Genomic DNA, 25697 nt, shown 5'->3' with positions numbered 1-25697 from the left:
CTGCCGCCGTCAACATGGCATCTACGGGGGGACCCTTGCTCCAGTGTGACCGGTCTGCAGGGGGCTTAGTATCCTGTCCGGACGTTTGGGTATTGGCTCCACGGTGTCCGGGTCCTTCCACGCCCTGGTGGTAATAAGGTCGGCCGGAGGGGACACCCAAGAGGTAGACGGGCCTGCTTCGAATGCCTCCAGAAACACAGACTCATCGGAGGAAGACTTGGGGGCAGACCACCCACCTCTGACCCTCAGCTTTTCCATGATGTCTCCAAAGGAGACCTCCTCAGGGGGCGATCTTGGGGAGCCTTCCCCTTCATCCAAGTCCGTGTCCTCAGTTAAGGACTCAGGGGAGTCCACATGCCTCCTCTTGCACTTGTGCTTGCGGGGCACTTCCTCGGGGGGGGCTGTCCGAGGAGGTCTCGCCAGCAACATCCTGTTCCAATGGAACAACCTGGGACATTGAAGCAGGCTGTCCTTGAGGCCGGGTGATGGAAGCCAGGCCCAGCAGAGAGGGAGTGCAGGGTGGAGCCGAGACAAGGGCTGGGGGTCCGGATGCTCTCGACAGAGCCCTCTCCACTACATCAAAGGCCGAGGGGGAACCGCTCTCCCTGGGCTTCGAGAGCCGGCTCCCACTCGGATCCGATGAAGGGATCGGAACCGGTGCCGAGACCATCGGATCCGAAGGACCAGTGCACTCCGAACTGCACGGAGCCGAAGGCACACCGAATCCCTCGGATCCGAAGCTCGGGTCACGGCTCCGAGAGGTCGGATCCAACAGACTCGAGGGCAGGGTCGGATCCGAAGTACCAAGTACTGTTGCCGCCGACCCACCCCCGGCTCCGATGCTGCTCGGCTCCGAACTCTCCGAACCCGGGTAGCAGGTCGGAGAAGGAGCAAATGGAGCGAAAAAGGGTGTCGAGCTCCCCCCCGAAGGGGGGGGGAGGCAAGAGCACTCCCATCTGCAGCTGGGCCTGGATGAATCTTCGCATCATCCGGTCCAAGTCTGCATCAGACATGCTGAATGTTGATCTCGAAGAGGCCACCGAGGCAGGCCTGGAATGCCGCCTCGATGGAGATTGGGCCTCCTCCTCCTCGGGCCCTGGGGAGAAGCAAGGAGATCGGAGCAGAGGAGGAGGAGACCTAGAAGCAGTGGAGGGAGAAGCCCGCTTAGCTGGCGGGGCCGAAGCGGAGGCCTCGGCCCGCCGCTTGTGGTGCTTCTCCCTCCATTTCTCCCTCCTAGCCTCCCTGTCCTCCGGCGCTTTAGCGGGAGTTTGAGTCCCGGCTGAAGGAAGGGGGGCAGGAGTGGCAATAACCACAGCCTGTGGTAGTGCCATGGGAGCAGCGGAGGCCGGAGCCGAGTCCGGGGGCAAAAGTCCCGTCAGGACCAGCTTCGACCTCCACTCTTTCAGTGCCCTGGGGTTGAACGCTGCACAAATGGTACAGCCTGAGGTGAGATGTTCAACTCCAAGGCACCAAACGCCATCAGCCGGGGAGAGCTTATGGCCACACTCGGTACATTTAGAAAAAATGGCTTTTGGGGCCTCAGCCATACTTTAAAGAAAAAAGGAGTGCTACACAAACACACAGGCCCCAAACACACACACACACACACACACACACACACACACACACACACACACACACACACTCACTAACGACCAGTGAAGGGAGGGAAAAACTATGTAAAAAAATTTAATATTACAGGGAACCTAACTCTTACACACTTTTTAAAATTAAGGTAGAGAAATTTGACTAAGAAAAACAGACTTAACTGACGATTTTTTGCTAGAGCTCAAGGAATCCAGCCATCCACAAGCGCGGCAAACTAGATCTGAGGTCATGGAGGGTTGGCAGGGGATTATGGGTGAGGGGAGGAGCTAGGAGCTTGGATCCATTAGCTATGAAACAAGTTGCCGGCTCGGATCCGATATCGGATCCAAGACACACAGGTTGCTGACAAATGAAGTCCCTACTTCAGATTAAATGACAGGTTTGGCTGCCAAGCCTTTCCGAACTTTTATGCCAACTGAGTGAGAAAGGCTAAGCCCTGAAACCACAATCCTTGGAGCAACAAAATACAAATGTCCACACCCTGACATAAATAAACATACCAAAAAACAAGGGGGTGGCGGGAGGGGGAAGACTATGAAGCAGTGATCATTTGAACATCTACTGTCATGGTTAAGTGTACTCACACAACTGTATACTACTCATCATACTGATGAATGCTGCAGTATCCTAAGTTACATGAGTAGATTACTATAGTTTGGAACAGGGAGGGGGGAGAGGAAGAGGCCCTGGAGAATGATCTACAAGAATGGCTTGTTGTTCAAGTTGCTGCTTTTCAAATACTTACAGAATCCAATCCTTTCCAAAAAGCCATAGATGAAGCCAAAGCTCTGGTAGACTGTGCCTTGACTCTACCTGGAATAGTTTTGTTGTTGTGGGAAAAACAAAAGGTACCAGACTAGAAAAAACATTTGTAAATAGTCTTCTTTGACACAAGTTGTCCCTTCTTATCTTCACTAGAAATGTATAACTGATTGGAAGATCTGGAAGATTTTGTTCTGTCAAGATAGTACTCGAGTTGACTGTGGACATACAAGGTATAATGTATCCTTTCAACCTCATTTTTGGGTTCAAGTAACAACACAGGGGGAAGGATAGCTTGGTTTAAAGAAAACTCAGATACCACTTTAGGGATAAAAGAAGGATTAGGATTAGTTCTCAAAGAAACCATGCCTCTTTGGAAAATAAGGTAAAAGCTTGCAACTCAGATAACCTTCTTGCAGAGGTCAGAGGAAGCAGTAAAACTGTTTCCCATGTCAAGAACCTCAAAGTCAGCCAGATGAGCTGGTTCACATGGACCATGACATAGTAGTAAGGCTGGCCATACAAAAGTAACTCAAACAAATACTGCGAAACCAGAGATGCACTAGCCCTAAATGGGTTCTGTTTACGGTGCTGGAACCAGTGAGAAAACCTTTTCCATTTGCATATATATGATCTTCTTGTAGCAGGCTTTCTTGCCTCCATTAATGCCTGCTGCATGTCCTCAGTAAACAAGTGTCTAACAGATTTTAAGACCCTATCATTCAAGAAGTCAGTTGAAACTTTGTGGTTGGCATGTATCAAACAACTTTGCTCCTGTACTAGTAGATACAGTCTGTGACGAAGCTTGTGATAATTGACAGAAGGGAGAACCACTGTGGGCCACAATGATCATGTGGGATTCCTTCTAAATCTTCAGAAGTACCCTGGACATCAGTGGAAAGAGTGAAAAGGCATGCAGGAACATTCCACTCCAAGGAAAAGAAAAAGCATCTATCTTACAGGACTTTTTGCATAGGGTGCTGGAGCATAATTTTTCCAGTTGATTGTTCAGAGCAACTAGATCTACTTGAGGAACTTTCCACAAATGGATCAAATCTTGGAAAAAAAACAGATTTAAATTTCCATTTATGAGGATCTGTCTTTGTCCCTCTCAGACATTTATGAGGATCTGTCTTTGTCCCTCTCAGCTTGTCTACCACCCAGTTTTGTTCTGACAGAATACAGGATGCCTACATAGTGAGATTGTGGTGTGAAGACACATTCCATGCTACCATGGCTAGACTGCATACATGAGATGATCTTGTTCCCCTTGCTAGTTTATGTACCATACCACTGCTGCATTGCCTGTAATAACTTGAAGTGCTCCTGAAGACTAAAGATCATCCAAAAAGTCGAATGCCTTTACAAGGACAAGAATCTCTGTGTTTATGTGCATATATCTGTCTTTGTTGTCTATATATCTCTAGTTAATCACTATGTATTAATCAGATCAGACAAAAGTAGAAGAAGTAGCGAACTTAAACTCGTCTTAAGTAAAAAAAATAAATAAATAATAATAATAAAAAATATATAATTGTACAGAATTACTAAATATTCGAAAGTAATCCAAGCAAGGCAGGCAGTCGAAAATGTGCACTTAATAAAGGATTTTCGGCTGTCTGCCTTGCTTGGATTACTTTCGAATACTTAGTAATTCTGTACAATTATATATTTTTTACTATTATTTATTTATTTTTTTACTTAAGACGTGTTTAAGTTCGTTACTTCTACTACTTTTGTCTGATCTGATTAATATACAGTGATTAACTAGAGATATATGGACTGAAAATCTTCCACACAGAGAAGTTTCTTCACTGTTTTGTTTTTGGACCCACTGCACTTGTTTAGTGGGTTGTTTTGAGACTTCGAGGATACCACGGAGATCACTTGTTTTTTTTTTTCTTTTTGTCTTTGTTGTCCCAGACACTGCACACTTTTATCCTGTTTGGCAATGGTCCCCAAGCAAAATCCAAGACATCTATAGTGAATGACTGCTTTGGAGCAGGAGGGTAGACCTGGATTCAGGGATATTTGATGTTTCCACCAAGTGATTTCTTTTATCACAAACTGCAGAACTGGAATCTGAAAATATAATGGGTGTTGGTGGTAGGACCAAAGGGACTTCAGATACCAATCCATCTTTCTCATGTGAAGTCTTAAGTATTATGAAAATCACTGATGCCACAAGACTCAAAATACTGGGGTACTTCCTCCCAGTGAATAAAATTAGAGTGTAAAACACCTGGAACAAAATGTAAATATAGATCTATTCTTCCTGCAGAAAAAGTATTTTTGAATGTTCTCGTGCAATCACAGCCTAGTTAGAGATCTAGAAATCATGAAACAGTTGCAACTACACTCCATGATGTGTTATCAGCCTTTACTGTCCACATGGTAAACCAACCAACAGGATGAGCAAAAACTAGATTTTATCAGTTTTTATTACATAACAAGAGCTTAGAACTTCTGTCCTGAATGGACTTCATCTCAACTGATATATTAGTTTCCCCATATGCAATAAAGGTCCAAATGACCCAATCAAATTACACAATACTCATCATCTGACCATAACTACAGACCACTGGATTAAAGAAACAACATACGTGTCACGTGATATCAAAAACCATTGCTATAAACAATCCTAAACAGAATTAAATATTTACTCATACAATGAAACATAAATAACCATGTAAATATACAATGATAATTCATAATGTAAAATTATTATAATTAAGTTGCTTTGACAGGTAATAAACAGGCTATAAATGTCCTATCATTAATAGTGTATGGTTTATCTGCTGTTAACCTAACCTACCAAACAAATTTGCATTTTTCAAGCAATGCAGACTAAGTCCCACCCCAGCTGATATTCTGGCACCTTTTCCAGTCCCTAAAATTTAAAATCCTGAATACCAGGGCATAAACCTGCATGTTTAGCTAACATATTGTTGGTGACTTTTCCCATGATCTCTCATATGTTTATAGATCCTTTTCCCAATATAAAAAAGCAGAGCAGGTGTTACATTTTGCCAGACAGACTAACCCTGAAGTTCCACAATTGAATTAGTCAATAATTTTTAACAACCCATAGGCACTAAAGGCCTATCCTTATACGTGTATGTAAACCAACACTGCTTGCACCGGTTACATTTTCTAGTCCCCCATACCAACCTTTCTTGTTAAATTCCAACATCTCCTTCAACATGTATGCTCTCTTATGAAATAAATTTGGTCTACTACCAACACATTTATAAATTTCATGGAAATGTTGCAATACTTGTCAATGTTTTTCAATAATGGCTCTAGTTGGTGGTGCCAGAACTACACAATTTTAAGATCATGAATTTACAAAAAAATTACCATCATCACAATCTCTATCTGTTAACAACAGCAGTTCCACTACCAGAACAGAAAAATATATCCACTGAGATAGCCTTCTCATCACCTCAACATCTGGGTGACCCCTACCTTTACAGATATTTTTAGCACTACAGATTCAATAAACACCACCTTATCCGAATTGCAGAAATGTTTTTCCCAAAAATATAAGACGTGAATTTCTGATGTGTATAAGCCTCAGAAATAGTAACATCCACATAATTCATAGGCACATGTGACAAAAGGAGATACTGTTAGCACAGCTAGCTGGAATTTTGTAAATAATTATTTGTCATTGGTGAATACTGAAATGATTTATATGAGATACTTGTGTTACAAATGTATTAGAACTGTATGTTGTGTACAACAAATTGCTTGTACAGACATGTGTGTTGAAAACGTATTTGTAGAGTGCTGTGTTTGAAATGTAACCACAGTGTGCCCTATTGGAAGAGAACAGAAATGTACCTGCACTACTGTACCTGTTTAAATGTATATATTTTAACAGTAGAAACTGGAATACAGAGGGTTAACATCAGTCCAGTAAACTTTAAAAAATATTTGAAATTAAATCACTTTATAGGCTACACAATAAAGGCTATGCCATAAATAGGCTGTCAATTGTTCAATGCAGCTAGAGGCACAAAGTCTGTACTAGGCAGCTTCCTATATTGTCTTTGGAGTGAACCAATTGCTACTTTGGAAGCATGAAGGAATACAATTGTTTTATGACTTCTAGCATATGCCAAAGATCTGAGCAAAAGCCCTTGTTATCAGTATTTTTACAGGTAGATGCTAAATACTGCCAGCTTCAGCAATGGGGGTTTTGGCCTGGGAACTTGAAGTCAGATGACCAGAAATGATGTAATTCTGCAAGTTATCCCAGAAGTAATATTTTAGATATTATTGTGAGAGGTCTCTTGGTGAGACAGAACATTTTGCATTCTGTCTTGGATCTGACAACAATAAGAAACATTCACCACATCTACATTGCTCTAATGAAGTAAGTTTCTAGGGAACAGTACAACTCTCTTGCATACAGTCAGGAATATAGTGAAGCTTAGTTTAGATCATGTTTTCCTTTAATTGTGTGAGCCTGTACTGCAAAGTTATTCTAAATATTTCCTGTGATTTTGAACTCTGATGTCACTGTGAATATATATTTAGTACTGTCTTGTTCTTTTATTATTGCATATATTTAAACCTTTCATTGTGGCTCATCTGTGTAGAGATATTTAAGTATTGAGAGTACTTGCAAATTTATTTGGTGACACTGTGTGGGCCACTCCTAACAACCTTGCTCTTGGTCAAAATACCATTTGTGTTAATATTAATATTACACAGTAAGACTGGAACCCTTTGTTAAGGGCTTTAAGGTAGCTGGCAGGAGTGACTGGTGGCAGTGAAAACTACCTTATAGTCTGGGCAGAAGGGGATCATAGCTAGTAAACCTGTGCCAGCCTTTCCCAGATGTGTGTGTGTGTGTGAGTGAGAGAGCTACTTGGGCAGGGACACGAAGCACTGGTTGGACAGAGAGGGTTGCTGGAGGACTTGACTTGGTCATTCAGCTGAGATCTCAACTCTACAGCTGTGCCCATGGGCAGTCTTAACTGGGGACCTGGAGAAAGAGTGAGAAACCAGACCCGGACTGACTGTGGTGTCTGTGTGCTCTTAAGGGAAATTGCACTTGATGCAGAGAGCTGCATCTGGAAATACTGTGTGTACATGTTATCCTCCTAGTGAATATCCATCCCACAGGTGCCAGTGGTGAGTGTTGAGGCTCCTTGATTACTGGTCCAGTAGAAGGTTGTCACAACATCATCTAAGAAAATCAGTGGTGGTGTTAATATAGTGAAAAAAATCTGTGCACCTCACTTCAGTATCATCCCAAATAATCCAAATGTCATCCAGGTAGAGGAAATAGGTACCCCAATTTACCAGAAAAGATTAATTAAAACAGAAATATTTTTTTCCAAAATGCCATAACTATTTTGGCATAGACAGAGGTGCAAGCTGCACCCATTGCTACTGAAGACCACAGACGAAGAATCCACTTAAAATACCAGTTTATTGCACCTCACTTAAAACACCAGTTTATTGCACCTCTAGCGCTTCAAGGAGTATAAAACATCACATAACTTACACAGTTTATATACCCTAATACATCTAACAATTAAACAAGCAGCCTTAACCAATTAATCAATAAACATTAAAAAATACTTAATACTACTTTCTCATCAAATAAGAAGTCTCCATTTACATTCCACATTAACTGCAGGCTTCTTATCTGATGAGAAAGTAGTATTAAGTATTTTTTAACGTTTATTGATTAATTGGTTTAGGCTGCTTGTTTACTTGTTAGATGTATTAGGGTATATAAACTGTGTAAGTTATGTGATGTTTTATACTCCTTGAAGGCGGTTGCCGAAGTGCTAGAGGTGCAATAAACTGGTGCTTTAAGTGAGGTGCAATAAACTGGTGTTTTAAGTGGGATTCTTCATCTGTGGTCTTCAGTTTTATCTTTTCTTTTTGGTTCGTGCAGTGCACCCATTGCTACCTCTGTAGTGTGGTGAAAACATTTGCCACAGAAGTAAATATAATTACTCAAAATGACTTCCACAAAATCATAAACCATATTCAATTCAATGTCAGGTAACCAGTGAAAGTCCTAGATCATCTCAGTGAACCATTCCATTTCAGTTTTATGGTTAATCACTAAAATTAATAACTTCAATTGTTAGTAAAATTCCATCAGGTTGAAATAAATCAGGTGTCAATCCACCTACAATATTCCAAGAATCCTTTACCCTGTAAGAAAACCAAACTGACAATGGTTTTAACAATGTAACAAAAAAAAAAAAAACTGTGAATGATTTGGTCTTAAACCCTCAGGCTCAACTATAAGACTCAATGGAGGAATCTCCAAATATCCGTGTACCTTGGGGTTTTCCAGAAAGAGAGGCCAACCTGGGATGTTTAACGTATAAGAATTATATCAATCGAAGGAAATATAGCAATGCTTTAAAAGTTCTTGTAGTGGACAGTCAATTTTACAATGAGCTATGTTTAGTTTATTTAAAGATACACAAGAGTACATGCCCACATCATATAATAAACCATTCATTTTTGTGATGTTAAATCAACAATGTCCATCATGCAAAGTCCATCCCCTTATATGGTTTCATACACCTGACACTGTCGTTTCTAGCAAATGATTCCAGACACTTCTACTCACTTTAAGTCAAATTGCTATACACCTTACATTTTTACCCAAAATCTGTTGGTCTCTCAAATCCTGTTCGAAAAGCTTCTCAAACAAGTTTAAAACAGGAGATGTTGGGGGGATTATACTTGCTACTTCGATATAACCTATCCAGGCCCATCACAACTTTTGTCCTGAAGCAAAATGTTCCAACTAAGCTTATGAACAAATAAATACAATTCCAATATACTGTCTTACCAAGTTGTTCTTATTAGTTGAGACAAAAATAGTTTCTCTCAGAAAAAGAAAATGTCATTGTTATCAATATCTACATGGCTATAGTTAATAATGTTAAAATTGTTTTTACCAAAAACAATCATACCTTTTTGCAAGTCTGCATGAATTAGTAGTGGCATCTGTAGCGCCCCCTCCTTCCATCTCTTGCTCGTGGGCCTCGGAAAATTTCCACTGTTTATTGCCAAACTGTTTGTCAAAGCAAGACATGTATGAGGCATCTTGTTGCGGTTTTTCATGGCTAGTCTCTTTGAATAGTACAGTTGGAAGTTCCCTGAAGGACTGTTGTCTTCAGGACTGCAATCATTGTAGCTCACAGCTATCAGGAAGGCTTCCATCCCCCCTTCCTACCTTGGAACCACCACTTGGAGGCATTGGCTTAGAGTAGGCTTATCTTGCCAGTATATTCATGTTTATCCCTGTTCAATTTCTTTAGTCTTCTAGTTTTTATTTGATCCAAGTTTTTGTCTAATTTATCATAGATATTACATTTTTCCTTCTCTAAAGTAAATAAAAGATACTTTTTAATATTATCATTCAATTTAACAATCTCATGCTGTAAGGTGTTTATCTTTTTCAGGTTGTCTCTAGTAAGAATTTCCATTAATTCAAAACCAGTGAAGACAAAAGAAGCAATCAGTTTTTGATACCAACCACTATCATCACTTAACTCATTTGGGAATTTCCATTTCGAAGGCCTGCACTTAATTCACCTACTTTGATACACTCCCAAAAGTAAGCTCTGTCCTTTGCAAAGATTTCAGATTTTGTCAGCTTTTATTCATATTCCGCAAGCTAGTCATTAAAAGCCAATCTCTTAGTAGGGGCATTACCTTAAAAAAATATTAAAGACATGAGCTATTCGTTCAACTTTTTGTTAACAATCTGTTGTTTACTGTTGTGCGTGGCTAGCCTACCATTCAATGTCTTATTTTCCAAAACATTTTCACTAATGCAAGTAGTGTTGCTGTTCAGTTAATGTCCATTTGCAACTCATTTTCTATAGTAATAATAATGGCTACTGTTGTCTTTTGACTGTCAATGTCAGACTGGAGGCATCCAGGCATGGAGCATTCCATAAAAAATAAGAAAGACAAAGAAATAGGAATCCACAAAAACTTATCAAGCCACATAACATAAAAATGATAAACTCCAAAACGCAAGAAATAGTTGTGAATACATTCCACGAGGAGTTATCAGTCTTTATTGTCCACATAGTATACCAACCAAGCAGGATAAGCAAAACATAAATTTTATCAGTTTTTATTAAAAAACAAGAATTTATCACTTTTGTCCTGAATGGACTTCAGCAGAATTAACATATTATTTTCCACACAAGCAATAACTACCCAAATTACAGGTTCAAGCTCCTAGGCGGCGAGACATTTTCCTGAAGAACATTGGGTTGAGGACACACAGAAGAAATAACATTCAGCTGTACAGACAAATGGCTGTAGCAAATTTCCTATGGTTAAAGCGAAGCACATAGTATCATGCCCACAGCTTCTATAAACAAGTGTGTGTGAGTGGGGGGAGTAATGAATGTTGTGTTTGGTGCACACTACATGCTTATATGTAACATGCAGAAGTGTGCAATAGCATGGAAGAAATCCTGCATGCTACTGCAGTCATACTTTTGTTTCAGTATGTTTTTAGATAATGTTTGCTAGACACTGTGAAGGGAGTAATGGTCCACACACATGAATAATAAAGACACTGCTCATTGTACACTGCATTCTTACTGCTACTGACATAGTCAATGGGCTGCCTTTAGCTGATGCCTACTATAATGCCTGCTACCTCTTGGTGCATGGAGGACCCGTCAACATTATTTCCCCCCTGTAAGTTTGGTCACAGTGGCCGTGGGCATGGCACTGTGTTCTTCTCTTTGCCCATAGGGAATATGCAACAGCCATTTGTCTCTGCAGATGAATGTCAGCCATGTGTCCCAAACCAAATGTACCACAGGAAAATGTCTCGCTGCCTAGAAGCCTGAACCCTCAAATTAAATGACACTCATTAAATGACTATAATTACAGACCACTGGATTAAATAAGAAACATAGTATCAGATGATAACCAAAAAATATTTCAATAAGCAATCCCAAATGGAATAAAATATAAAATAGCTACGTAAACATACAATGATAATTCATAACGTGAATTCATAATGTAAAATTATTATAATTTTGTTGCTTTGAGAGCTGATAAACAGGCTATAGATGTCTTATCATGAAGACCTGGCAGTTTATCTGCCACTAACCAAACTTGTTGAACCTGGCAAACCAATTTGTGTTTTTCAAGCAAGGAGGACCAAGTCCAACTCCACGGACATCTTGGCAACTTCTCCAGTTCCATAAATTTAAAACCCTGAAAATCAGGGCATAACCCTGTATATTTCACTAATGCATTGCTGGTGTCTTTTCTTGTGATATCTCTTATATGTTTAATAGATCCTTCTTTGGAGACATTGTTTTGTTTTTCCAATATAAAAAGCAGGTCAGGTGTTAACATTCTGCCAGACAGACTAACCCTAAGTGCCTCAAATGAATTTGTCAGGAATTTTCAACAGTGCACAGCCACTAATGGCAATCTTCTTAAGAGAATTTATGCTCTGATTGTGCCAGGCACATTTCACTCAAATGACAGATTCCTGATACTTTAAAAAGGACTCTGCAAAGCTAAGGCAGTCGCCTAACTATAGAAAAATACGGAAACTCCATAGCCTGCAATGGACTATGACAGGAGCTAGATACTTTGTGAACACTCTTGAAGCAGTGAATAGTCCAAAGGGTAAGATAGAATACATCTGTGTATGTTTTCTAAGAATGTTAGGGATTTGTTCTTTTTGTGAGTAATACTGTTATTTTGATACAGAACCAATCATAGGATTATTACTCGTAAGTATTAAGTTATACCAGAGGAGTCCAAATGTTCACGTAGAAAGTTCATTCTGCTTGCTTAGACATTTGCAGCAAGAATAAAAAGAGGTGGCTGATGTCTTCCTATGTGGTGAAGTGACTTTCTAATATTTCCTTGTGCACAGCTAATTTTGTTTAATCAGCTAAAATAATGAGCACAAGATAACGTTGTTGTGGAGTACTCAATACGAGGCAATCCTCTAAAAGAAGCAGAGTACGGAGACTGTTAAGCTGTACAGTAGTAGCAACTGAATCAATAGAACTTGATGAAAGTGGCTCAAATTCTTGTTAACAGACCTGCATTCACTGTTCGGGAGGAAGGAAATGCTTGTACCATATCTTTTTTTCCACAAAAAGCATTCCTCATTAGATCTCTGTCAGATGACTTCCAGAACAGAAGATAAGCATCCATTGTAGGACTTTGTTTCCCTTCACATTGAGTTGATTTTAGTGAAGGACTATTTACCTAATTTGACATAAAACTGCTGGATTGGAGCATACATTCTTGAGTCCATAACATCCACAGAAAATGGTATGATACACCTCATCCTGTACTGATTATCTTCTATAGCACTCCCTCTTCCAGACTTTCTTGGCCTACTCCCTCACCTCCCTACATCTCATCCTGTACTGATTTTTATTTATAGCACTCTCTCTTACAACCAATTCTATTTACTTAATCAGACACTTCCTCCCTACTCAACCTCTTATAGCACTCTCTCCTTTTACTTACTACACTCCCTCCAACAACCTACTCTAACCACTTATCTACACATCCCTATGGCCCCAACACACAAGTCTATACTCACAAACATCCTACTCTTGACTACAACTCTTGCTTCTCTTACTATACCATATACTCTAACCTTCTTCGAACATTCTTCTCTTTCTGAACACCACCACCGCTACCATCAAACTCTACCATCTTCTTTCTTCTACTCCCTCAACCACAGTAACGTAACCTCCACCTCTATCTATATATTGCCAAAATATCATAGCGCTACCCATCTTACTTACTCCCTTATCAAAGAAACCACAAATAATTATGACAAATTCCTTAAATTTGTACAATATCCTCATCTACACCCCCATTAGATGGTGATATTCACCCAAACCCTGGTCCTATTACTGATAATCCCAATAACCTACATAACCATCATTGCCTGTTATCACTACCTTAACTAAATCACCTAACTCCCTCCTGATAGCTCACCTTAACATTTGAAGCATAAACAATAAAATAACCCACCTACATGCACTCTTAGATGTGCACTCATTTGATATTCTCTGTATTAGAGACATGGCTAAAGCTCTCAACTCTGGACCAGGAGATTACCCCTCCTGGTTATAATATCCTAAAATGTGACCTTAAAACCAAAAAAGGTGGAGGTATAGCCATTTTGTACAAATCTAAACTCCAAGTATCACCCTTCAATATACTCCTACCACCAGACACCAATTCAGAAACCCTTACTGCCAAACTTCAAATCAACAACTCCAAATCTATCTATCTAATTTGCACATATCTCCCCCTGGAAATAATACCAATACTCTTGAAAACATACTTCGTTACCTCTCTACCCATCTACCTCAGAAGACCATAGTATTAGGTGACTTTAATATAGACTGGGTTACCTGCAGTTCCCCTAATCCAACTAACCACATAAATCTTTATGGATTCTCACAAATTATAACCACTCCTACTAGAATTCATAAGCCAAGCAGTAAGGAAACCACCCTAGACTGGATCCTTATCAACAGCCACCTTGATACCTATAAACCAGGAACCCTTCCGGACGATATCAGTGACCACATGCTAACCTACATTATTAAACAGAGAGTCCATATCCCAACTACTAACAATTTTAAAAACCTCTCGCTCCAAAAAATGTTTTAATCCAGAGAGCTTCCTAAATTAACTGAAAGCATGTGACTGGTCACCAATGTCTCATCTTCAACTTGATGAAGCAGTGACCTATTTTAACACTAAACTTCTTCAAATCCTGGATTACCACGTCCCCTTTCGTTCTTCGCGAATTAGAACCAAAATTGCTCCCTGGCTCACAAAACAAACTAGGCAAAACATTCTCATTAGAAATAAAATCTGGGCTAAATGGAGAGCCTCCAAATGTCCATCGGATCACCTTTACTTTAAACAGTTAAGAAATGCCACCAAGAAAGATATTGTTAGAGACAAAAAAAAGAGTATTACCTTCATCTCCAACAAATCCATCAACAAAATCCACAAAAATTCTGGTCAAGTATAAACAAACTTCTTCAGCCAGGACACTCTTCAACTCCTGCCCCAGCAGGATTCAACCATAATAACTCCAACCAGATTCCCAACGCCTTTAATATCTACTTTACTGACGCCATTCAAACCCTAGCCAATACTCTACCACCAATGACCACTTCCCCATTAAATTCCACTAAGACTCCTTCTACCTTTCAAATACAACCTGTACCTACATCCCTAATCTGTAACCTCCTTCAAAAACTAAAACCTTGAACCCCATCTGCTGACTGTCTGCCAGCTGAATACCTGCACAATGCAGCAAAAGCCATAGCCTATCCCATCTCCATCCTTATAAATAGAACTATTTTAGAAAGCAAAATTCCTGCCATATGGAAAGTATCCCACATCATCCCATTACATAAAGGTGGGTCATCTACTGAGCTCTCCAACTTTCGGCCTATTGCCTTACTCTCTCCAATAGCTAAGATAATGGAAAAATGCATTCACAGACAACTACTTGACCACCTTCTCCAAAATAACCTACTTGCCAACTGCCAACATGGCTTCAGGCCATTCCATAGCACAACCACTGCTCTGCTGCCCTTTTCTAACTCTATAAACAAAAATCTTAACAATAACACTTTTTCCTCTGCACTATTTATTGACCTTTCAAAAGCCTTTGATATGGCAAACCACAACATACTTATAGACATACTAAAAGCCCAATCACTTGACCCACAAGCATTACAATGGTTTAAATTCTACCTGAAAAACAGACAGCAAGCAGTACTTTGGGATAATAATCTTTTTACATCCCTCCCAGTGAATATTGGAGTACCCCCAAGGCTCCATCTTAGGATCCCTACTCTTTTCATTATTTATTAACGATCTACATACCCAAATTCCTCAAGCCACCTGCATACAATATGCAGAGGACTCTAATTTGTTCAGCCAAGACCATAGCCTCTCTCCAATCCCTCACTCAAACTGTATTCAACAGTGTTGAAAATTGGTTCAAGAAACACTGCCTCCTCCCGAACCCCCAAAAAAACAAAATTATTGCTCTTTGCTCCAACTCTAAAATCACCTCAACTGTACTTCACAATAACCTCAAACAATGGAACTAACATAAACCCAGACACTACAACCCATCTACTAGGAGTAACAATTGATAACAACCTTAGCTATGATGACCACATTAATTCTTCAATAAAGTCGATTAACAAAAAACTAGGCACCCTTTACAGAATCAAACCCTTCCTCACCACATCAGCCAGAATGACTATTGCCCAGATCCACCTTATCTCTACCCCGTTCTATGCTTCTGCGATATATACCAATCTACCTAAGAACAACCTTACCAAACTTTCCACCAGTTATAATAATATAGCCAGATTTGCCACTGGCACCCCATTTAGAACTCACCACTGTCTCGACCTCAAATAACTGGGATGGTAGAACTGCAAAACCAACTACTTTGTCAACAACTAGTTATCACCCAAAAGATCCTTTATCACCCTAACAATACCCCTATCCCCACTAATCTGATTACACCATACAAAAATCTTGAAACACTACACTCAGCTAACAAGCTCCTTGTTGCCACTATTAAGTCAAAGAACAAAGCTGGGGACTCGCTTTTCTCCAACACAGTAGGTAAAATCTGGAGCCAGCTTCCTACTGAACTATCCACCCTTGCTTCACCTTTCCTATTTAAAAAACATCTTAAATCTCACTGGCTTTGTCCATGCTCTAACCCTGACATCTCATTCCCCTTCTTGCTCTCTCTACACTTCTCTTCCATACTATTCTTTGATGCTTACTTTGTAATCTATATTCTAAAAAAAAAAAAAAAAAAGGTATTTTTGTTCATCTCTCTGTTATTGGATAGTAACTTCAACCTACTAAAAGACGTATTGCTATTTTGTTCTTACCAACATAGCCAATGTACTGTAACTTACTTGACTAATACTATATATTGTATTCTTTGTCACTGCTAGTGCTTGGAGCTTTTCTCCCTGGGCGTCTACTGAAAATGGACATATATCCAGTTAGACTAGCCCGGTCAACAAATGTAAAATAAATAAATAAATAAATAAATAAATAAATAAAATAAATAAATACATTTTTAAAGAGAGATATAGTCACATACACATTACATATAGATATACAGTACATATATGTGGATATATATGTATTATATATAATATAGATGTTTGTAGATAATCAAATGTTGTACCTTCCCAGTGTGACAAGCGAGTCTTACAAACCTTGTAATTTTAAAACGTTTGATTCTGAACTTGTAGCACTTTTCTACTTCAGAACTCAAAAATGTGAAAGCTGTGACACTTCTAATGTTATCCAAAATTACAGATTTCAGCCCAAAGTAAGCTTAATCTTTAGTTGCACAAAACAATGTTTCGACACACTGAGAACATTTTTGTACTATTAGAAAAATAACATGGTGAAAACAACAAAACACTGCAAATTACTGAAATCATAAGTTAAAAGGCAAAATATATTCTGATGAAAACAGTTGTATAGTTTCCTAAACTTAGTACAATAAATACAGCCACACAGTTCTTGTAAATCTCAATATTTTGATACCAGACTTGCTCCAGTAGTTTCTGAATGTATTGTAAATGTGGCAACTACTATCTCTCCACGATTTAACCATTTTACTTCAGTTAACACAACACTAAGCAGCTTTCTGACAATCACAGTTAGGGGAACTGTCACATTCTGATATCAGTAGCTGTGACTTACTGCAGTATTTTGTATCCTTCAGGGTCATTTCTCATCTTTTCTCTCAGGTTTTTCAATGCCTGCCATCCTGTTGTCTCTCCGAGCACAGCTACCATGTCTGCAAGTAAGGAAAGAAAATGCTAACTCAGCTCTCAACAGTAGAGAAAGGGTGACATGAGTTGCCAAACGCAAACATTTTTTCAGTAGCACTGGGCAAGGTCACGCAGCCTTCTCAAACAGAGTCCAAAATAAGGAAACATGGAAAGTACAGATTTAGTTAAAAAAAATGCTTCTGCCCAAATATCCCACAACAGAATGTTCTGACATACTAAAAACAGGTCACAAATATTTCAAATGTTACAAACTGTAAACTGGTTACAAAAATATCATTAGTAAAAGTTACTGACAAAATATTTAAGTTGGGAGAGCAAGTGAGATGGTAGTGTGAACGTGGAAGCATTTTCAGCCTCATGGTCATACTGCAAATCAATGGGGCAACAATGCTGAAGATAAACCACTGCTCAAACCTGTAAATGCCACCAATAATAGTAAATACAAATTCAAATGTAACACAGCCCAGAAATCTGAGAAGCAGGGCTGTATAACAGGTGTTGTGACTCCTACATCAATGATGCCAAACATAATGGAAAAAAGCAGCACAGCTCTAAAGGTACCCAGTCTACATTAAAGTGTACACTAAGTTTTGTACTCACCATAACGTTCCATCTGAGTAGATGTACTTCATTTGTCTTCAACCTGGCACGGCAGCTTCACCAGCATCTGATCGGAGCTCCAAGCTCCTCCCCTTACCCATAATACTCCTCCATCTCCTTTCTTCCCTCAGATCGAGTTTGCTGCACCCTAAGCATAAGTCCGACCCAATAAGGCCTTACCACAAAGGATTATACCCAAACCTAACAAGCATGGCAGGAGAGCCGCATAAGCGCCCTCTGCTACATACCAGAGTAATAAATAAAGATAAGGTCAGAGGGATGACAAATTAAGTACAACTAAGCAGATGGAACATTATGGTGAGTACATAACTTCTTTATCTGAAGTAGTTTACTTCATTTGCTCTTCAACATTTGGGACAGAGTCCCCAGCTACTAAGCTCCTGGGTGGACCTCATGGAAAGATATTCCGGAGCACCACGGAGCCAAAGGATGCTCTATCTCTAGATACCATGTCCAATTTATAGTGAGAAATAAAGGTGTGAGATGAGGACCAAGTAGCTGCACAACAAATCATCTAGAAACACCCTGGACTAAAAGGCCGCTTAGGTAGCCATGAACCTGGCAGAATGTGCTTTTACTTGACCCGGAAGTGACATGCCTTTGTCTTTGTATACCTGAAGGATACAATGAGAGATCAATCAAGCCATAGTTGCCCTGAAGATTAGTTTGCCCAGAAAAGGTTTAGAGTAAGACACAAATAACTGATCGGACTTGCGAAAGGTCTTAGTTCTGTGTAAGTAAAACCTCAGTTGTCTATGTACAGCTAACAAGTGTAATTTATATTCACCCCTGTCCTGAAAATTGGGGAAGAAAACAGATAAGTTAATCATATGGTTAATATTGATTTCAGAAGACACTTTGGGAGGAATGGCTGGATTGGTACGAAGCAATACTCTATCCTTATGGAAAATCATGTATGGAGCTTTGATAGACAATGCTTGAAGTTCTGAAACCTTCCTAGGCGAAGTGATAGCTACTAGGAAGGCCGTTTTCCAAGATAAAAATTTGACGTCTACTGACACAGCCAGCTCAAAGGGTGGAGCAACCAGATCCTGTAGAACCAAAGTAAGGTCACAAGGAGGGGTAGGATCCTTCACCAGGGGTCTTAAAAGAAAGGTACCTTTAATAAAGGTTTTGAAAGTTTAGAGGATGCTAAAGAAACTAAGTTCTCACCAATATGGAAGTTGGAAATGGCAGTCAATTGAACGTTAACAGTAGAAGAGCTAGCACCCTGATGGACTATATCCACCAAGAACTCCAACGTCGGGACCGTAGCTGTGAAAGGGTCCTGGTCCCTTTGAGAAGCCCAGATGGAGAAACGCTTCCATTTACTATGGTAACGTTTCCTGGTAGACTATTTGTGAGCTGCCACCAGAATAGTCTTGACTAGAGAGGAAAAAACGGGAGTCCTAACTATCAAGGGAACTGGAGCAGCCAAGCAGTGAGCTTTAAACTGTCCAGGTCTGGATGAGGGACCATCGAGGGGTGAGAGATGAGATCCAGAACCAGATCCAAGATCCATGGAGGAGCTAGAAGATGAGACCAAAGAAAGGGAAACCATACTTAGCGATGCCAAAATGGGGCAATGAGGATCACTTTGCTCCCCAGCCTGTGAACCTTCTGGAGGAATTTTGAAATAAGAGGTAACGGAGGGTAAGCATAGAGAACAACGTGAGTTCAAGCATGGACTAGAGCATCCCTGGGGGATTCCCCCTATGGGGGGGTTCAGAGCAAAGAACTCGCTGCACTTCGCACTGGAAGGAGATGCGAAGAGATAGCAGCAAGGCCAACCCCACTCGAGGAAGATCTGCTCCGTTACAGAAGGATTCATAGACCACTCGTAAGGCATCAGAATTCCTACTTAATTTGTCCGCCAGTATGTTGGACCGCCCCAGAATGTGTGTTGCTACCAGAAACAAGCTGGCGGAAATTACCCATTCCCACACTCTCATGGCCTCGCGACAAAGGGGGTAAGATCTGGTCCCTCCCTGCTTGCTGATGTACCAGACCACTGACATGTTGTTTGACTTTACTGAAATAGTTCCCAGAGGGAGAAAGGCATGAAGGGCCTGCAATGCCAAAAGGACTGCCCTCATCTCTAGAACACTAATATGCAACTTGGCCTTGTTTGGGGACTATGTGCCTTGGACAGTCCATCCTGAACAATGCCCCCCCCGCCCTAGTTGGGAGGCATTTGTGGTCACCATGACTTGGGGAAGGGCTGCAATAAATGGGCATCCCTTGGCCAGTTCCGAGGAGTGCATCCACCAGAGGAGGGACTCCCTAGGAGCCCTGCTGATATGTATTGGATGCGTCAACAGCAGATCTAACCATGACCATTGGATCGCTAATGTCCACTGTAGTACCTGCATAGGCAGACAAGCACTGTTAAGGAAGAGTAATTGTGGCTGCCATGGAGCCAAGAGCTCGTAATACCATCTCTGCTGAGGGGAGATGAGACAGAGTGATCAAGGACACATGGAGTTGTAGGCTCCGAATTCTCTCTGGGTTAGAAAAACTTTCATTTGCAACGTGTCTATCCTTGCTCCAATGTACTGTAGAATCTGGAAGGAGCTCAGAGAAGTCTTGGCTGTGGTGACAGTGATTCCCAGATGACCTGACAGTTTCAGAAAGTAGTCTCTGGTTTGACAAAGTAGATGCTGGGTGGGAGCAACAAGGATTCGTCCAGGTATGGGAAGACCTGTATTCCCTGAAGCTTCAAGTGAGCTGCTACAACTGCTATGACCTTGGTGAACACCCTGGGGGCTTTGGTGATACTGTAGGATAGGGCTCACAACTGATAATGACTGGCCCCCAGCTGGAAGTGAAGGAACCTCCTGGAGCGTCTGTGCATCATTATATGGTAGTATGCATCGTGGAGATATATCGAGCACATCCAGTCTTTCTCCTGCAGGTAAGGCAGGCTGGACTGCAACGTGACTATCCAGAACTTCTCTCTAGCAACTGACAGGTTGAGGGTGGAAAGATCCAGAATAGGTCTTAGGTCCCCCATCTTTTTTGGCACCAAAAAGAACTTGGAATAGATGCCCGATTTGGACTGATCTTGAGGGATGGGTTGGATGACTCGTTTGTTTAGCAGCTTGTTTATTTCGAGCACTATTATCTCCCTTTGCGCAGGCGGTACATCTGGGAGGTGTTTTGGAGGAAGAGGAGATACCACAAAAGGGATGGAGTAGCCTCTGCATATGATCTGCAGCACCCAATGGTCTGTTGACACAGACTCCCATGCCATTAGGTGCAATGAAAAACGATCCCTGACTGCCTACAGAGCAGAGCAGTCGGGCAACCCCTCAGGGCTGCTGCGTGGGCCTATCCAAGAAAGGTTCCCGAGACCCCAAATTCCTCAGACCCCCCCCCTCTCTCTCTGGGCCGACGTCTGTCAAAACCCCCTCTGCCTCTGGGGGAAGATGAGTCCTGAGTGTCCCAGGAATACTGAGACTTCCGGAACCACATCTTCTTCTGCCCTCGCTGATTCCTGGAGAAGGATCTTTGAGGGGTAGAGAAGTGGTTCCGGATGACAGACAGCATCTTCCCATCCTTTTCACTCTGGACCAACGTCTCACGAACGGTCTTCCCGAACAAGGAAGAACCACCATAAGGAGCATTCACAAATGACACTTTAAAGGGTACCGTGAACTGACACAGCTTGTGCCAAGCATGTCGCCTCATGGCAAAGCCGGACCCGGCCGCCCTTGCTGTTCCTTCGGTGGCATGCAAAAGGAGGCACATGGACATGTTAGATACCGGTTTTAGAGTGGCCATCCGCATGGAGAATGTGCGCTTATTCTCCGGCGACATGGACTCCAGTGGTGGCTCAGCTAGCTACTTGACCAGGTCACGCTGCAGCCAGGTGACATGTGCCAAATAATTCAGCGCCCTTATGGAGAAGGTGGCTGAAGCATACACCCACTTCCCTAGACAATCCATCCTCCTGGACTCTCAGTCAGGGGGATGGACCGTAGAACTTTCTTGTGCTGGTTCTTTCTTGGTGGTGGCCGCTACTACCACAACGTCTACTGGGGACCCCTTGTTCCAACTAGGTCTATCGGAAGGAGGACTCAGGATCTTATCTGGACATTTCAGAATTGGCTCCATGGTGTCTGGTTCCTTCCATGCCCAGGTGGTGATAAGGTCCACCAAGGGATCCGCTGGGGGGGGGGGCACCCAGGAAGTAGATGGGCCCATGTTGAAGGCCTCCAGGAACAATGACTCATCTGAAATAAGCTTAGGGGATGACCACCCGCCCCCCGTTGGCACAGGAGTTCCATGATGTCTCCAAAGGAGACATCGTCGGGGGGGGTGATCAGGGGGAGCCTCCCCCTTCCTCCAAATCAGTGTCCTCGGTGAGGGACTCTGGGGAGGAGTCCAGGTGCTTCATTTTACACATCCATTTGCGAGGGACCTTTTTGGTGGGACTCTCTGGAGTGGACTTGCAAACTGCCTGTTCTTCCTCAAGGGGAACCGCCTGGGGCGCATCAAGCATGGTCTGTCCCTGAGTGGACAAAATGGCCAATGCCATACCCAGAACCAAGGAAGTGGGGGCGGAATCCGAGGAAATAGTCAGGGGCCTCGACCCACTAGAGAGAACACTTTCCACCACATCGAATGTCGAAGAACAGTGAGCTTCCTGGGACACAAGTAAGGAAGCAGCTCTCCTCAGATCCAGCGGGGGAATCGGGGCCAAGCCTGAAGGAACCGAGATGCCGAGAGGAGGACCATGACTTGAGACAGTCTGAGCTGACGGAAACCCCACCTTGGCTCCGAAGCCCAGACTACGGCTCTGAGAGCTGGTCGATTCGAAACAAGTCGGATCTGATGCACTCAAAGTAATGGCCGGCATCGAGGTACAAGGTACCATCAGCGCTGACTCCCCCGACTCAGAGACCTCTCGGATCCAAAAACCCTGATACCAGGAGCCAGATCAGAGAAGGAATTATAGGGGTGAAAAATGGAAGCGAGCTCCCCACACCAGAGGGAGAGAGGGCTGGCAAGACTCCCATCTGGATCTGGGTGCGAATGACTCTTTGCATCATTCTGTCCATCTCTGCTTCGCTTAAACTTTTAGTTGAGCGCGACGATGATGCCACTGACGCCAACCTGGAATGTCGCTGCACAAAATACCTTGAAGAAGGTCTAGGCTCCTCCAGCTCCAGGGAGAACCTAGGTGAGCTGAGCCGAGGAGTGCTAGGCCTAGAAATAGCCTGCAGTTTCTAAGGAGGACCTGACAGACCCGATCGGTCCAGGGATCTCTTCCTCACCTTGTCCTTTTTAGGTTGTTTCCCTTCCACAGACCTCTTGTCAGAAGGGTGAGACCCGGCCTGGGAGGAGGATGAAGAAGAAGTAGAGGCAGTCACAGCCGTGACTGGAGTAGTCAAGGGGACAGCTGCCCCCAAAGCAGAAAGCAGTCCCTTCATCACTAGTTTGGCCTTGCGGTCTTTCATTGCCTGTGGATTAAAGCCCATGCAAATCGAGCATGCAGTAGAAAGGTGAGGGACTCCTAAGCACACCATGCACAGAGTATGGCCATCAGCTGCGGACAGCTTGTGGCTACACTCTGTGCACTTCCTAAAAACAGGCTTCGTCTGATCAGCCATGCCAAGGAAGAAGGCACAAACAGTCTTTACCCACCCAACCACACACACACGCACACAGACAAAGAGATGGGGAAAGACTACCACACTAAGGTTTTTTTTAACGAGACGCAGCATTGAGGTAGGGGAGGTAAAGGGAAAGAAAACCTGATCTAACACTACAGAAATAACACACACTTACCCAAATAATTCGCTATAGCAAGAAATCTCGCCTGGAGCTCTGAGACCACAATGCTAGGCTAAGCCGCAGAAAACGAGATCTGAAGGAAGGAAGGAGATGGAGTGGTATTATGGGTAAGGGGAGGAGCTTGGATCAGATGCTGGTGAAGCTGCCGTTTCGGATCCAATCCGGATCCAAATACCACAGGTTGAACAGTAAATGAAGTAAACTGCATCAGATCACAATATATAACTATTGTACCATGTATGACCTGCAGGTAGCAGTGACTTACCACAGAAACTACATATGAAATGCACATGAAGATTCATATTTATCAATTACAGTAAAAATGAGCTGTTTGCATTTAATCTGACACCAGACTCATCATACCTGATGGAAACCCTTACAATTACCAAACTTTAATAAAGATCAAAACAGTTAATAGGTTCATGTCCAGTATCTGATGTAGTCTTGAAAAATAACATGTAGCCTTCCTGTGCCTATTGTCATTTCTTAGCTGTTAACCATGCCATCTGCCAGATATCAAACACAAATATTACTATTCTAAATAGGTTACTGTAAATTCCAATGTTAGACTCTCAAACCATGTTTAACCTAAAAATAAAATGAGTTCACCAAACCACAACTGCATGATTTTTTCCCCAAATACAAAAAAGTTAATTAATTCATATGCCAGCAGGTTACATTTTACTAATTACACTTCAATATAATGTACTAGACAGATTTCTTTTTTCAGAAGTATATTAGACTATTTGGCAAGCTGCCCAGTTTTCTATAGCTATAAGAACTAAAAATACAACACTGTCAAATATATGTCTGGGCAGTGTTAAGTTACTGAACATATAAGTCTAGAACACATCAATTTATTTTATAAAGACATTTGTAATAAGCGAGCACTTTACTTGCACTGAATATGAACAAGCTATGTTTTCACTGGAGATGCATGTTTTCACATGCAATATCCTTGAAGTTAAGCTGTGATTCTACTTGCACAATCAGATTCAAGTGGGTATAGCACTGCAGGCATTTATCACATGATAATACAAATCTAGCTGTGAAGGAAACAGTGGTCAGTGCTGTGGTGCCAATCATCTAAAGACAGGGCTGAAGTTATGTGCTACGTAAGCTAATATGTGTAAAGATGGCTATAATAAGGCTGTGGTATTGTACAACGGGTGATGAGCTTACAAAAATGCTGGATCATTTTACTGCCTAATCTATCCAGATTAACTGATGGGATTACTACCATCCTACAGATCCAATCCCACAATTCTAGCTAGTGCTCCATCCTCAAGTTTCATCAGTCTCCCATAATGCGTTTTTCCTTAACACTACCTTAGATCTAGTTTGCTGTGTGTTTAGAGTGGAGCACAGGTACACAGCATGTGGTAGTGTGGAGAAGAGAAAGGGCTTCAAATAGGTCCCTTCAGATAGAGGTGATAATTTACTAGAGGGAATGTGAGCGGGCTGTTGAACTGGATGGACTAGGGATGATATCCAGTGTTATGGTAAGTATTTAACTTCTGCATCTCAATTTATCCCATCTGTTTGATTTTAATAAATCCATGGTACCCAAGTTTCCTGTATGGAATCATAACAGGATGCCCGTGAGGACAGCAGTTTCAAAGGAGAATCTAGATCTGTACTTGATAGCTAGTTTGTAGTGCTTGGAAAAGGATATGAAATGTTGACAGAGTTGCAGCTGAAATGAGTTTTGAAGGCTGCAAAACCTGACACAGACTTGGTTGAATGAGTATGAGGTTTCAATAGTAAATAAAATACAGTTTGTGATTCATCTGGACAGAGTTACTTTGGACATTTTGTCTTCTCTAGAAAGAGCAAAGGCAATAAAAAGTTGAGAATCTTTTCTTATATATTTTGTTCAGTGGAGACAGAAATGCAGTTGTCAATGGACAGCCAAGGCATGAAGGAGATATTCCCTTGTATTTGTTTAATTTGCAAAGAAGACTGGGCATGAAGGGGATGGATGAGATTGCACTCCAAAGCCTCTTTTGGAATGAATGT

General features: G+C 41.7%; 1 protein-coding gene across 1 annotated transcript in view; it reads right to left on the bottom strand.

Annotated features, from left to right (window-relative positions):
• COQ4 (coenzyme Q4) overlaps positions 1-25697 on the bottom strand; it is a 390712-nt gene that overhangs the window by 321973 nt on the left and 43042 nt on the right. The window contains exon 3 of the mRNA XM_044058249.1: positions 17167-17263. Within this exon, the coding sequence (XP_043914184.1) occupies positions 17167-17263 (97 nt within the window). The remainder of the gene's footprint in view (positions 1-17166; positions 17264-25697) is intronic.

This window comes from Protopterus annectens, chromosome 16.part0 (genome assembly GCF_019279795.1).
Source record: "Protopterus annectens isolate FY-2018-M chromosome 16.part0, PAN1.0, whole genome shotgun sequence".
Classification (NCBI taxonomy): Eukaryota; Metazoa; Chordata; order Ceratodontiformes; family Protopteridae; genus Protopterus; species Protopterus annectens.
The sequence above is the reverse complement of the archived record's forward strand: the minus strand, read 5'-3'. Positions and strand labels throughout refer to the sequence as shown.